This window comes from Sciurus vulgaris, assembly GCF_902686455.1.
Source record: "Sciurus vulgaris genome assembly, chromosome: 1".
NCBI lineage: Eukaryota > Metazoa > Chordata > Mammalia > Rodentia > Sciuridae > Sciurus > Sciurus vulgaris.
The window spans coordinates 74419399-74433840 of NC_136461.1; the positions used below are offsets into that span (position 1 = coordinate 74419399).

Sequence of the window (14442 nt, forward strand, 5' to 3'; positions counted from 1 at the left end):
CAATTATTGGAGAAGTTAATAGCTTCTTCCATTCCACGACCCTAACAAATAACTCAGGTAATAACTAGTTCTTACAGAAAGTATTTTAAAAATGTAAACAAGGAAGAATTAGTCCTTTTCTTTTTCTTACTCCTCAAGGAAAAATCAAGGCATCAATGAAGTAAAGAACATGTAAAAGCAAAAACAAAGAGAGAGACTGCAAGATATAGTCAAGTTTCTGATTTCTAGCTGTCTCCTCTCCTCTAAGTATTGCTGCTCGAATGTGGAGCTCATGTGTCAAAACATTCACTACTTTCTCTAAAGCAGGCAGCTAAGATTGTTGGTCAAAGAAGTTCAAATAAAAGATCAATGGGAAGAACTCTATTCAGTGGGACTGGGTATCTTTTTGATGCCTTCCTTGACATCTTCAGATTCTTTATAGAAAGCTAAATTCATTTATTCTTAGTAAATATTGTTTTAGATAGCATTTACAAAGCTGTGAGTAAAAGACCTGACAAGAACAATTTTAGAGGAGGAAAAGTTTATTTGGGGGTTCATGGTTTCAGAGGTCTCAATCCACAGATAGCCAACTCCATTCTTCAGGGCTCAAGGTGAGGCTGAACATCATGGAGGAGTGCAGTGGAGGAAGTGGCTCACATGATCATCAGGAAGCAGAGAGAGACTCCACTTGCCAGATACCAAATATATACCCTAAAGGCAAGCCCCTAATGACCCACACAACTCCTCCAGCCACAACCTACCAGTTTTCAGTTACCATTCAATTAAAATTATCAAGAGATTAATTCACTGATTGATTCACACAATCCAATCATTTCTCCTCGAAATCTTCTTGCATTGCCTCACGCATGAGCTTTTGGAAAATACCTCACATCCAAACCACAACACTAACTGTATAAAAAAACAGCACAAAAATTCAAATACTTTTTATTAGTTTATATTTTTTCTTTAAGCCACAAATTGGTATTTTTTTTTTTTTTACAATTAATATGCTTATTAATGTTTACAAACCATACCTAGAGATGTACTTGTGAGCAAAGCTAGTTAAAACAATAGTAAAACAGCTTAGCAAAAATCTCATTCTAGCCAGGTGTGGTGGCCCACACATGTAATTCCAGCAGCTTGGGAGGCTGAGGCAGTAGGATTGCAAGTTCAAAGCCAGCCTCAGCAACTTAGTGAGACGCTGTCTCAAAATAAAAAGGGCTTGGAACGTGGCTCAGTGGTTAAGAGCCCCTGGGTTCCATCCCAGGTAACAAAAAAACCAAAACCAAAACCAAAACCTCATTCTAAGAAGTATTGAGATGCAGGTCCTTTATGATCAAAATGGGGAGGAGACTAAGACCAAATAAAAAAAGTAATGCAATATTTACTGGCAGAATGATAAAGGATCTCAGAAACTTTATGCTTTTATTAGGAATATATATATTTTTCAAACAAAAATTTTATGCTGCTGGCTATAAAAGGCTAAATTGAAACAGTAAAATGAGTGACCATTACCAAAAATGACTGGCCTTACCCTTGGGTAGACCTTCAGTGCATTCAACTATGTGAGAATCACAAGTTCTAGTAACACTTATTTATAATAAAAAGGCTGAGACATTCTCATTTTTTTTATTCTCATGTTCAAACTATAATTTTTTTCTTCTAAAGAATTTATATTCTCAATGATTCACACAGAGCATGTTTAAGCTTTCTTAGCATTTTTGATACAAGTCACTCAGTTTATGTACTACATATTTTTACTATGATTAAGTAAGGACTAAATCAACTATTACTTAAAAATTAAGCCTTAAGCCTGAGTGAGATGGAAGAGTATTTATTATATGTAACCTGTTACCCATGATCAAATGTCAATAACTGAGAGTAGTACTACACATATGAATTCAAGTATGATTATACTTGAATGTGGTTTGCATTTAAATAGAAGCTGGTCCAACATGCCATACAGTCCTAGTGTTTTTTTTCTGTTTTGATTCCACTAGGTTTATTAAAAAAACACTTTTTTTTTTCACTGATTTTGTACAAAAGGTGCTAGTAGATGCTTAATAAAAAAAAAAAAAATGTCTTGGAAACTAGGGTTAGGAATAAAGAGAAAAAACCCTATTGGGTTTAACACAAAAGATTATTAGGTCACAGATTCACTTGTTCTTAGACATGAAATACTTTAGCTTGTTAATTTGTTTGACATATATTAACTAGCAGACTACTTGCCTCTTGTTATTGTTGAAAGGTATCTAGATACAACACATGGCTCAATTAATCATGAAAATTGAATAAGAATTAGTTTTAAAAGCATGTGATCAAATTTGGTTTCATTAAAATTACCCCATAAAACCCAGAGAAAAGACAATAAATAAAATTAGTTTCTATATGTACTTGTTTTACAGTTTAGGCACACTGTATGTCAAAGGGTAGTTTAAGGGAGTGTGTGGGAAAAAGATGGTTTGTTGTAAAATAGTCTTTGTTACTCAATTGCCTTCAATTGGTCAGAAGTTCACTGGAAAGGTATGGGATCCAGGCATGCTATTGTGACTCTGTTTCGCACTTTGCTGAACAACCACGGTGCAATGAGAACCCAATAACCATACATTTCTTTCATAATGACTTTGTGCTAGAGAGCCAGGCAAGAAATCAGTTGAGTTTTAATAAAAAATGTAAAGGTAAGAAAATTCTTTGTGCTTAAGCTGATTAAGCAATTTAGTCAAATTATCCCAACTAAACTAACCATCTAATGGAAGAGATATAATAGAAAGCAGTACCTTTTTGGTTTCAAATTGCGCTTCTTCCTGACAGCATCCTCTGCAATCAGGATCCAGCTGAAGTAGGTTGAACTGTCCAAGAAGATCACATGAGCTGCACAGCAAGTTGCTAGAGAAGCCTAACTCTCTGCATGCCTCTGATGAAAATTCTGCCCTGAAAGCAGACACCTGAAAATACAAATGAAAAATAAGCCACAATTCCATATTTACATTATAAAACTTCCAAAAAGAGGTTAATGGTATTGTCAAGATCTAATACACTGGACATGAGTTACTGAAATGTTAACTGGAGTCAACTTCTTCAGTGTTTTTGAACTCTATAACTCTACATGAGTTTTTGGTTCAACTAAGGACTAACAAAAAAGATACTTACATATTTTTTGAGGGGCAGGTACTCGGGACTGAGCCCAGGAGCACTTTACCACTGAGCTGTATCTCCAGCCCTTTTTAAAAATTCTGACAAGGTCTTGCTACATCAGAGCTTGGTTTTGGATTTGCCACCATCCTGCCTCAGCCTCCAGAGTCAATGGGATTACAGGTGTGTACCACTGTGTCCAGCAAGATACGTCATTGTCGTGATACATGTACCACATATCCTTCAATAAACATTCAGTAGTTTTTAAAAAGGAATTTTCTTGTAAGGAAAAAAATCCATGTTTCAGAACTTAGCACCTGTTTATATGGAATCTATGGAATAACATTATCTTATCTACAGACACATTCAGCAAAAAGGATTAAAAAAAAAAAAAAAAAAAGGGATGGGGTGGGAGAAGCAGGAGCACATCAGAAATCAAAGCTTTTGGTTTTAGGTACCAGCTTCACCATTTACAAGATGTGTGGCTGGCAAGCTATCCTCCCTAAGCGTTAATTTCTTCATTGATAAAGCAATGAGCAATATTTTCTACACAAAACAGATTGCTGTAAAGATCAAACAAAATGACTTATGTAAAATAACCAATTAGAATGACTGACAAAAGCAGGTTTTCAAAAATACCAGCTCTCTTCCCTCATCCATTCTACTTTCATTTCTGAGTGAATGTGGTATATATCTCCATTTGTTCAAGGCCAACCCTCTACTTGTCCTTTGTATTCTATCTTCTCTCAAACTAACAGGGTTTTCATTTCATTGATAACCCAATCCTACAGTATATGCAAACTCTAGGGTTCTAATTGCTTTCATCACATTATTATTTTGGAATTGTTACTACAGTCTGGTTTCTGGTTTCTACCATTCCACTAAATTTGCCAAAAATCATCAAATGCAGACACCCAGACCTATTCTGCTTTGGCTATTCCTTTCATTTGCATCTCCAGCTTTTCTTCTTTTTCCTCTGCATCTCTAAACACTGCAGCTTCCCACAGTTCTGTTTTTGGTTCAATTTTCACTTTACAGACTTTTATGGACAACTGCATCTTTATCCATGGTTTCAAAACCATTTTCTGAAAACTCCCAAATCTTTTTCTTGAGTACCAAGTTTCTAAAGCCAACAGCCCACTGGAAGTCTCATTTAGATGCTACATATACATTGCAAATTCAAAGTCTCTCCAACAGTTTATCTTTTTTCCTTAAGTCTAGCTTTTTAAATGTATTTGGTAACTTTTCCTGACCACCTAGTTTCTCAGGGTTAGTAATCCTACATTCTACTTTATCCTCACAACAATCAATTAACATTTTCACAATTCTGTCTCTTAAAGAGTTCTCAAATCTCATCTTGCCTCAGTGGTTTAAATGAACACTGCTAGCCCTACCTCCATTACTCTCCCAATCGGATCCAACATGGCTAGCTATAATGAATTCCTAGGGTACTTGAAGTATAAAACTCCTATGCTACACAAATTTGTTCCGACTTTTTCCTGTATCTAAAGGCTCTTTTATCATGTTTTCACCTTTTAAATTACTACTTCCTCTTCTTTTTTTTTGATACCAGAAATTGAACTTTACCATTGAGCTATATCCTCAGCCCTTTATTTTTTATTTTGAGACAGGGTCTCAACTAAGTTGAAGATGGTTTTGAACTCTCAATCCTCCTGCTTCAATCTCCTGAGTCGTTGGGATTACAGGTGTGTGACACCATGATGGCAATTCCTACTTATTTCAAAGAACCCAAGCAGTAAATGTCTTCCGGGAATCCTTCTCTGAATCTCAATCTTTAACCACAGTACTTTTCTGAGAAAGAAATTTATGCATAACTAGAAAATAGTGTCATTTGTAACACCTATGTAAATCTAAGACCTTCCAAAACTACCATAAACTATTTTGAAGACAAGCATTAAGTTGTTGCTCTATTTCCAGCACTTATGACAATTCTTACATGTTTGATGAATAAATGAACTGGCCAAAACCTCAGTTTCAAAGTGGGGAACTTTGGACTGCTTTCAACTGGTTGATATTCCAGACTAAATATCTATAAACTTTAAATAAAGAGTCAGAAAACTTTAGGCTTTGGTGGCAATATGGTTTCAGTTGCAAACACTCAAACTATGGCAGAACAAAAAAAGTCATAAACAATATATAAACAAAAGGGTATGCGTGTGTTCTAATAAATCTTTATTTACAAAAACAAGGTTGGCTAGATTTGGTCCACTAGCTATAGTTTATTTGCACTTTCCTAAATTGACTGGGTAGATTAAAATCCAGGGGCATTTCCCAATGAAACTACTGTTAACTCAAAATACCAATCCTCTACCTCATCCACCCCATCTATGTAAAGAACAACAGTGTATATCATCTTTCAGATAAAGAATTTATCTCAGCCAGGTGGAAGGTACCTGAGTTTACAGGTCATTTGGTGTGGCTGATCCCTCTGTTTAACTAGGAGACACTTGCTACTATACTAGCATTTTGGTAATTTCTCCATTAGCAAAATTATCTGCGAGATCTACTGCATAGGTTAATTTGAAAACTAAGTATGACAATGTGGTAGATTGTATTTTTCAAGGATGGCTGCTTCAATATGTACATATTATCTTACAGGTCCTTCTTATGACTGGTCTTCCACTGAGGGATTCAAGAATATTCCCTATTCTTGAATCTGGGGAAAGGCTGTGACTGTTCTGACCAAGTATATAAAAGAAGTGATACTATGTGATTCTGAGATTACATCATAAAAAAAAGAAACAGACTCTTTCTCTCCTTCTCAATATCAACTATGGAGCTTAGTCACCATGCTACAAAGACGACTAAACTAGAGAAACAACAAGGATAGGCCCATGTAGAGAACAACTGAGATCCCCTCCAGCTGACAACCAGCACCAACTAACAGACAGATGGGAAGAGCCTTTGGATTTCAGATCTTAGCCTTTCAGCTGAGGTCTGAGATCCCTGCTGTGCCCTGTCTGAATTATTGACTCACTTTACCTCAAGGCAATATAAACAATTATTTTATACTACTAAGTTATAGGGTAATTTGTAGTCATGGTAACTAAAACACACAATAAAAGTGAATTCATGGGCTGGGGGTATAGCTCCATTGGTAGAGTGCTTGCCTTGCATGTCCAAGGCCCTTGGTTCAATCCCTAGCACCACCAAAAAAAAAAAAAAAAAAAAAAAAAAGTGAACTCATTTTGAAAGCAATGAATCATTTAAGAAATTTAAAAAACTAACCAATCATGTTTAACAAAACAAGAATCTCAATTATGTAATTATGCTATCTGGTTTTATTCTGGCATTTAATGAATAACTGATAAGCAGTATAAGTATTTTGAAGTCTGAAGACAACTTGATTCAAAAGTAGCATAGAACAATCTTAGAAAAATAAGATTCTAGGGACAGGATCCTGACTTAACCTTCTCCATTTGAAAGTACAGTTGAAAATCTAAGAGATTGATTGTGCATTACTTATTGTTATATTATACTTATTCATACATACATACCTACACACATAAACACACAGTCTCTTCACTGGTAACTTTGAGGAAACTCATAAGTCTTTCCTAAACTTTATTTTTGGTATTGGGGATTGAACCCAGGGGTACTTTATCACTCAGCTACATTTCCAGTTTTATTTATTTATTTATTTTTTAGTTTTGAGACAGGGTTTTGCTAAGTTGCAGAGGTTGGCTACAAATTTGCAGTACTCCTATCCTAAGCAGCCTAGGCAGCTAGGATTACAGATGTGGGCCACCATGCCCAGCTAGAAAGATCGATCTGGATGTACTATAGAGACTGGATTTGATAGGGAGAAAGTTATATGGAGAAGTTGGTTAACGAAGATTTTGTTATGAGTACAAGCAAGCAAAGATAGTGGCTCAAATTTAAGTATTATCTGCAGAAATAGAATTAAGTGAGCTGAAGATTTAAGGGCTTAATTACTAACTGGATTCAGAGAGTGAAAGGAAAGAGAATTCAGATGGACCAATTTTTGTGGCAACTTGAAAGATGGTAAAGCCAACTGTTTTGTTTTGAACATAGAAATAAAATTTCAAAGGGAAAACAGGAAGCTGTTCTTACTTTCTTTTTGGCACTGAGGATTGAACTCATAGGTGCTTACCACTAGCTACATCCCCAGCCCTTTTCATTTTTTAATTCTGAGACAAGGTCTCAGTAAGTTGCTTAAGGCCTCACTAATTTCTGAGGCTGGTGTTTAACTTGCAATCCTCCAGCCTCAGCCTACTGAGTTGCTGGGATTACAGGTGTGTAACACCACACCTGGTAGGAAGCTGTTAAGTCTAAGGAGCGATATCTATGGACTAACTAAGGGATTAAGTGGACTAATTTCATAGATATTTAGGAAGTAAAAACCAGTAGAATTTGGTAATTCCTAAATGTGGGATATGTAAGGATAAGAAATCAAGGATGTTATTCAAGGTTTTGGCTGGGATTCTGTGAATGGTCACTGTTGTACACCCTTCAATGGCCATAAATTCCTGTATAAATATGTATTCTTCTTTGAAATGTGACTCTGTCACTCTTCCTACATAGACAGTTTACTTTTCCTGAAAGGTGGACTGGTCCTGTGACTTACTTCAACAAGTATTACATGGTGCAAATGATAATATGATTTCCAAGACAAGGTAAGGAGGCACTGTAAGGTTTTGCTATTTTGGAGTACTGCCACAAGAATGAAAGAGGGCAAAAATTGGTCGACCCTTTGGAGGATGACAGCTCAGTAGAGAACAAAGAGGTCCTGATTGACAGCACCAACTGTGAATGGTGGTGACACCCTCTAACTGATCAGTTCTGCTAACCTACTAGTTCAAAACTGTATAAATGAGGCCAAAGGCAATTAACAGAGGAACTGCTCTCGGGGCCACAGAATGGTGAGAAATCATTGTTTTTAAGCCACTGAGATCTGGAGGATAATTACACAGCCATAGATAACTGAAAGCCAGAAATAGTGAATTGGGAGAAGGAAGCTTGAAATATTCATTTTTAGCCTTCTGTAGCGGTAATGGTGAATTCAAATGATCTTAAGATGGGGAAAAAACCTTGAGGAATACAAAGTTTAGTAATTTCTGAAGCACCAAAATATCTGAATGGAAGTACTGTAATAAAATGTTAATTAGAGAAGAATCCACCTTTTCCTCAAGGTGGCTATATCAAACGGGTAAGTTGCTTCCAAATTCCTTGGTGAAAGAAAGTGGTGCCCAACTTGCACAAACCTTGGATAACACAATTAAAGCAGGTATCCTAGGAAAAACTTTTCAGCAGCCTCAGTAGAGAATACTTGAAGAATTAAACTGAATTAATAAATATCAAAGCCCCCAGAACAGTGCCTGACGTTTTATTATTCATATAGCAAAACAAGATTTGTACACTTCTTTAGGGAATTAACCAATATCTAGTTGTTTTGTAAGCAATAAAATAAGTAAAAATTGGGATTTTTTTGTCAAAGATTAAGAACACATGTACTTTTTTAATGAAGAAAAACAAAATAAAAACACTGATTACACTGCTTGGTGTGTACACGCGGGCCCGAGAGTAGAGTGTGAAAGAAAAAGTAAGAGAAGCAGTTCACCGTTATCAAAAATCTCATGGTTTTCCGTTTAAGATTTGGGAGGCTCGCAGAAAGGTGTGCCCGCTTAAAGAACAAAAACAAAAACACTCCTGTCCAAGCTTTACTGCTTCCCCTCCCCACCTTGATTTACAAATCGTTTTTAGTTAGAGTCGTGTAAGAGAAAACTACCCAAGACAGTCGGGAGAAGACAACCAGGAATTAAGCCACGTCGCGTTCCGGCCACAGTACTAAGGAAGCCCAACCCTCCCCCTCCTTTTCATGTGAGGCTCCCAAACCGGACCGAACGTTGTCCTTCTGATCTGCAATCCCTCCTCCTTGCCCTGAGGCAGCCGCGCAGGTGACCTACACTTACCGCTTGAAGCACAGTCGCCAACAGCAACCGTAGCCCAAACGCTGGACCAAACCACCCACCTCGCTCAGCCGCCATCGCTAACATCTATCGTAAATCTCTGGCTAGCCAGAGGACCCCTCGGCTAGGGGCATTCCACTTCAGAGCCTGATCAAAAAAAGGCCAAGAAAGGCCGCTGCCATCAAATCTCTTATTCTGAATAGACAAATACTAACTAAGGACATATGAAAGCTTAAAGGTAATCGAGTATAAAGACAGTCATTGGCTGCCTTCAATTATCCAAATCAGGCACTTTCCTAAACTCCCCACTTCTGTGCTTCTCCGGGCTCCTTCCTTTCATTCACGACATTTCGTCCAGCAGCCAAGAAACCCCGCCTTCGCTAGTTTCAGTTCTACCTCCTTCTCCAGGTTTACCCAATCGAATGCCGCCTGGGTTGAGCCCCGTGGCAGAAGAATCCAACCGTAAACCGAATCGACAGCGAAACACTAGGGTTCTTCCCGCCAATGAATACAACCGAATGGGAGGAGGGGGCGGGGTCTCTGGTTGCCGAGCAGCGTACGTAGATGCGTGCGCGAGGCGGCTGAGGGGGATGGGAGGGGGCGGGGCCGAGGGCAGCGCAGCCGCAGCCGCAGCGCTGGTAGAGGAACGCGCGGCCGCGAGCAAAGGAGGGAGGGAAGGAAGGAAGAGAGGGAGGCGAGCAGGCAGGCGGGCGGGCGCGGGGGTCGGGAACTGAGGCTGTAGAGAGCCCGACAGGCGCTTCGCGCTGTTTGCTGCGCGGGCTTTTGGAGGGGGCGGCCGTTGAGTCGGCTGTGGAGAAGCGGGCACCGGCAGCGCTGGTGCTTGGCGCCCGGGGGCGGGGGACCCGAGCGCTGAGAAGGGGGGTCGCTGCGGTGGTTCTCCCTGTGGCGCGCTCCTCGCCTGTCTCCCGGCTGGTGGACTCCTCCCGGCGTCTCCCTCGCCTCCGGGGCCCCGCTCCCCGCCCCCCGCGGTATGTCTTGATCCCGAGCAGCGGGTTTCATGGGGCTCCTCAGGATTATGATGCCGCCCAAGTTGCAGCTGCTGGCGGTGGTGGCCTTCGCGGTAGCGATGCTCTTCTTGGAGAACCAGATTCAGAAACTGGAGGAGTCCCGGTCGAAGCTAGGTGAGGAGCCGAGCCGCTAGGGGCTGAGTGGTGTGGAAGGGGCCGGCCGGGGAGGCCCTGCAATTGGAGCAACGGGCGTTCATCTAACCTGGGGTCTGGCTTCGGGGTTGAGAGGTTTCAAAGAGAGCTGGGACTGGGGGCATCAGAGCACAAGCTCCGAGAACTGGGTGAATTAGCTTGAATAGCAGGCTGGGCTCTAGGTCATGGGGCAGAGGTTGCAAGCTTGGGCTTCCCGGAGCTTAGGGGTTGCCCCAAAGTAGGCATTCCATGGAGAGAGCGAGAGAACCGAACTCAGTGGGAGCGGATGCTTCTGGAGGAGAAAGAAAAGCTCGCGCGTTCTCTTATAAGTAGTACAGCCAAGCCCCGGCGATATCAGGCGAGGAGTATTCTAATTTGAGATATGGACACCTAGGTACAGAATCTGGGGGACAGCGGGGTTTGGGGGAGGTACACTAAGATGCGCAGAAATGGAAGGAGACGCCAGGAAAGGTGGGGAGTAAAAGAAAGACACTATAGCGAATTGCACTTGTGCTGGGGGCACCAAGGTACCTTACAATTAATCTTAGAGGTAGGCTGGCCCGGTAGGACAGGAACGCACGTAAAAAGCTTCCGTGAAGTACCTGAACGAGGCATCCGGGGATTTAAATTATTAGTTGTGCTAAACTGATTAATTTGGGCTTCCGAATAGGCTGTATGTATATATACGTTGCTTAGCGGTAGTGTGGATGTGCATTTAGAAGATGAAGGAACGCTGAAGGGGAATTATAGTGAAGTTTATGAAAGAAAAAGTAAGATAATGCGGAAAGAACCATACAGTTAAGTACCTTAAACAGTTAATGGTGCTTTTGTGAGCGAAGGGCTCTGAAATACAAAAAGCTGGAGTGTGAAATTGTGAGACAGTAGAAAGAACGAATAATGGGTACTCTCGATTAGTGGAGAACTTTGACATTTGGAAGACCTCAGGATGGAGAGGAGTTTTTAAGAATGACAGTGATGAATTTTGATTTGAAAATATACATAGCACTTAAAATCAGCTCAAGAGGTTGTAATTTGAAAATAGAAAAATAACGAAGTGGTTTTTGCATAAGCTTTCACTTCATCATCTTAAACACATTTTGAAAAGCAAGCAAAAAAGTACCTTCAGTATAATTTAAACTAAGGAGTAAATGTGGGGAACAACTGGAAGCTGTTGTGGGTGATGATTAATTTTTTTAGGAAAAATGTACCAGAAAATAATTGTAATTTTCATACAGTAGCTGTTTGCAATTTTGGTAGACTTTGCAAAAGACTTGAAGACATTTAAAGGAGCATCAAATAAATTTGAAGTGCAACTAACTATGAAAGAGAAGCTAAAATACTCTTGAGTTCTCAATTCTGTAGTATAATTTGAAGTTATTCAGTTTATTTATTTAATAAAGTAAAATTAGTTAATAGGTTAATGTGCGTTAATTCTTTTGATTTTATTAATATGTATCTTGTATCATGAAAAGTCTTCACTTTAAATACTGGAAATTGGACAGTATGCTTTTCTTTGTATTTGGATCCATTTAGTGGCATTCAGTCATATTCTGGCCTTATTAATTATCCACATTTACAAAAAAAATTGACTTCTCTTAGAAGTACTTAAAGTTATATTAAAATCAAAATTTTACTGATTTTTTGTATTGCTATTTAGAATTCTGTGGAGTTAATTTCTTAGACATGTTATAGTGGTTTAGAATGATTTAAGATTTTGATATTCTTCCTTACCTAACATTTTATTTCCCCATAAGACTTGAAAGTGGTTTCCACAGACTCAACAGTGAATGATTTTAAAAAGGAAGTTATCTGGAGATGTAGACTGCAACAGGTAGAACATAATGTGCTTTCTTATGATTTTCTTAAAGAAAATTCCACCAGAAATATGTAAGCATATATCAAAATAAATAATATCAAAAACAGTAAGCATGCATCAGAATAAATCTCAAAAACAATCTAAGGAAAGGAGTCTCAAATACAAAACACTTAAAGGAAAATTCAAACACATGGCAAATAAAATGTAGAACTTTATAAATCTTAGCTCTCAAAGTCTCTTGGCTTTTTTTTTTTTTTTTTTTTTTTTTTTTTAATTTTAAAGAAAAAGACATCTGTATTTCCCAGACTGACCCCAAACTCCTGGGCTCAAATGATCCTCCTGCCTCAGCCTTCGGCCTCCTCAATAAACTACAAGTGTGTTCTGCTTTGCCTGCTTTTTTCTTTTTTTCATTTTTGTTTTTGTAGTCTTCTAAAAGGCAATACTGAAAAAGAAATTGCCAGTTAGTAATCTGACCTCTTTGGAAAGAAAGGCAAGGAGGTGGCATATTTTGATAGACTTTGTCACTAGACACTTTTCATCGGTGTTACTCTTTATTTTCCAAGAACACCTTAGAAAACTATTTTTGCAGCCCTGCCCCAGGAATAGGTTGTGAGATTATATAACTTCCCCAAGACCATATCAATAGTAAGTGGCAGAACCAGAATTGGGACTCAGTATGTCTGATTTCAAATCAAGTGCTCCTTTAACTAAGCCAGGCTGCTTGAAACTTTATATTCTTATTATACTGAGATACAGTTGAGTAGAATTTTTAAATTGTAATATCAATGCATTTATTGCTAAGAATGAGTATCATTCTGAGAAAATTCAATGTCTTATACAAGGAATTGGTTTAATGTCTGCCCCTTTTTTGTGTTCATATAATGAACATAATCATTACCCAATGAAATGACTGAAATACCTTATTTCTACTATTAGAGAAGATAATCTTTGGTTGTTTTCTATGTGTGAAATTGCAACATTAAAAAATATTTTTGGGGCTGGGGTTGAGGCTCTGGTAAGAGTGCTCACCTAGCACATGTAAAGCACTAGGTTCAATCCTCAACACCATATAAAGATAAATAAATAAAGGTATTGTGTCCATCTACATCTAAAAATATGTTTTTTTAAAAAAAAGTATGTTTATTTCGGCATAAAAAAAAAAAACCTGTTGAACATTTTGCCCTTAAAAGTAGTTTTTTTGCATTCTTTTCATTGTAGAAGATTCCAAAGGATTATATTATCTGATATCTGATAAAGCCTTTAATGCACCTTGATTAAAGACATTTTCAGACAATAACATCTTGGTGAGACCTCTGATGGAGCAATAGGTATATTTGAAACTAAGGAGTATTCATTAACTTTTTGGGAAACTAGGCATATAAATAGGACTTGCTAAAAAATTCACTATTAGTTTCCTTTTCCTTTTTATTTTCTTGTTTTTAAACAAATATGAGATTATGATATACATATTATCCTGCATTTTACTTATTTTCATTTAATATTGTAGACATCTTTCCAGGTCAGTATGTATAAATTTGACATAGTCTAATAGCTGTATAGTATTTCAGTTGGAGTATGCATATATCAATGTGTCATAAATTAAGCTATTTTATCAGTAGTAGATATTCATATTGTCTCCAACCCTCCCCACCTTTGTTTCCTTTTCTTAGTATTACAAACGGTATTATAAGAACTATCCTTATATGTCTGTTTAGCTTTTCCTGCATTGATGGCATTTTTTTTTTTTTTTTTTTTTAACTAGGATAAATTCTGTATGTGGGCTTGCTAAAACAAAGGAAATGTGATTTTGTTTGAGGGGGGTGGCACATACCTGTGATCCAGCAGTTTTGGGAGATATGAGGATCTCAAGTTCCTAGGGTCCAGCCTAGGCAACCTGGTGAGCCCCCGTCTCAAAAATCAGAAGGGCTGGGGATATAACTTAAAGATAGAGAATCCCTGGATTTAATCCCACTACCACAGGTATGCACACAACTGTTACTTTCTAAAATTTTTATTTTTCAAAAGGTTACAGTCCCACTACCACCCGTATGCACACTACTGTTACTTTCTAAAATTTTTATTTTTCAAAAGGTTACAGTAATCTATACTGGTAACACACACCCATAAATATTGTAAGCCGTCAGCTTTCAATTTTTATTAGAGGCTGTGAAGTACGTTGTTAATTTAACTTGCATGTCCTTACTTTGTAATTAGATTGAACATTTTATGTTCGTTACCTTTTTACTTGCTCATTTTCATTTGTCAATTTTTCTATCAGTAATTTACTAATTTTTAGTTTGAATTTTTTTATAATGCTAAAATTACTAATCTTGTTTGTCTTACATCTGTTTTTCTTTTAATTCTGTCGTTGGTCTCTGTATTATGGTATGTTTTGCTGGTACAG

General features: G+C 38.0%; 2 protein-coding genes across 5 annotated transcripts in view; one reads left to right on the forward strand and one right to left on the reverse strand.

The window, feature by feature from the left end:
* The window catches only part of SELENOF (selenoprotein F), a 41676-nt gene extending 32278 nt beyond the window's left edge, over nt 1-9398 (reverse strand). Inside the window, exons 1-2 of one of the 2 annotated variants that reach the window (XM_079140042.1) lie at nt 9066-9398; nt 2757-2924 (exon numbers count right to left, since the gene is read on the reverse strand). In XM_079140042.1, coding sequence (XP_078996168.1) covers nt 2757-2924; nt 9066-9149 — 252 coding nt within the window. In that variant the 5' untranslated portion in view covers nt 9150-9398. The remainder of the gene's footprint in view (nt 1-2756; nt 2925-9065) is intronic. The other variant, XM_079140041.1, reaches the window with a different exon arrangement.
* A 334-nt stretch (nt 9399-9732) lies between these two features.
* Nucleotides 9733-14442, forward strand: part of HS2ST1 (heparan sulfate 2-O-sulfotransferase 1) — a 215381-nt gene continuing 210671 nt past the window's right edge. Inside the window, exon 1 of one of the 3 annotated variants that reach the window (XM_079139900.1) lies at nt 9733-10204. Coding sequence is in view for 2 of the 3 variants with exons in the window: in XM_079139898.1 (XP_078996024.1) it covers nt 10081-10204 (124 nt within the window). In the remaining variant the exon portion in view is untranslated. The remainder of the gene's footprint in view (nt 10205-14442) is intronic. The other 2 variants (XM_079139898.1, XM_079139899.1) reach the window with 2 other exon arrangements.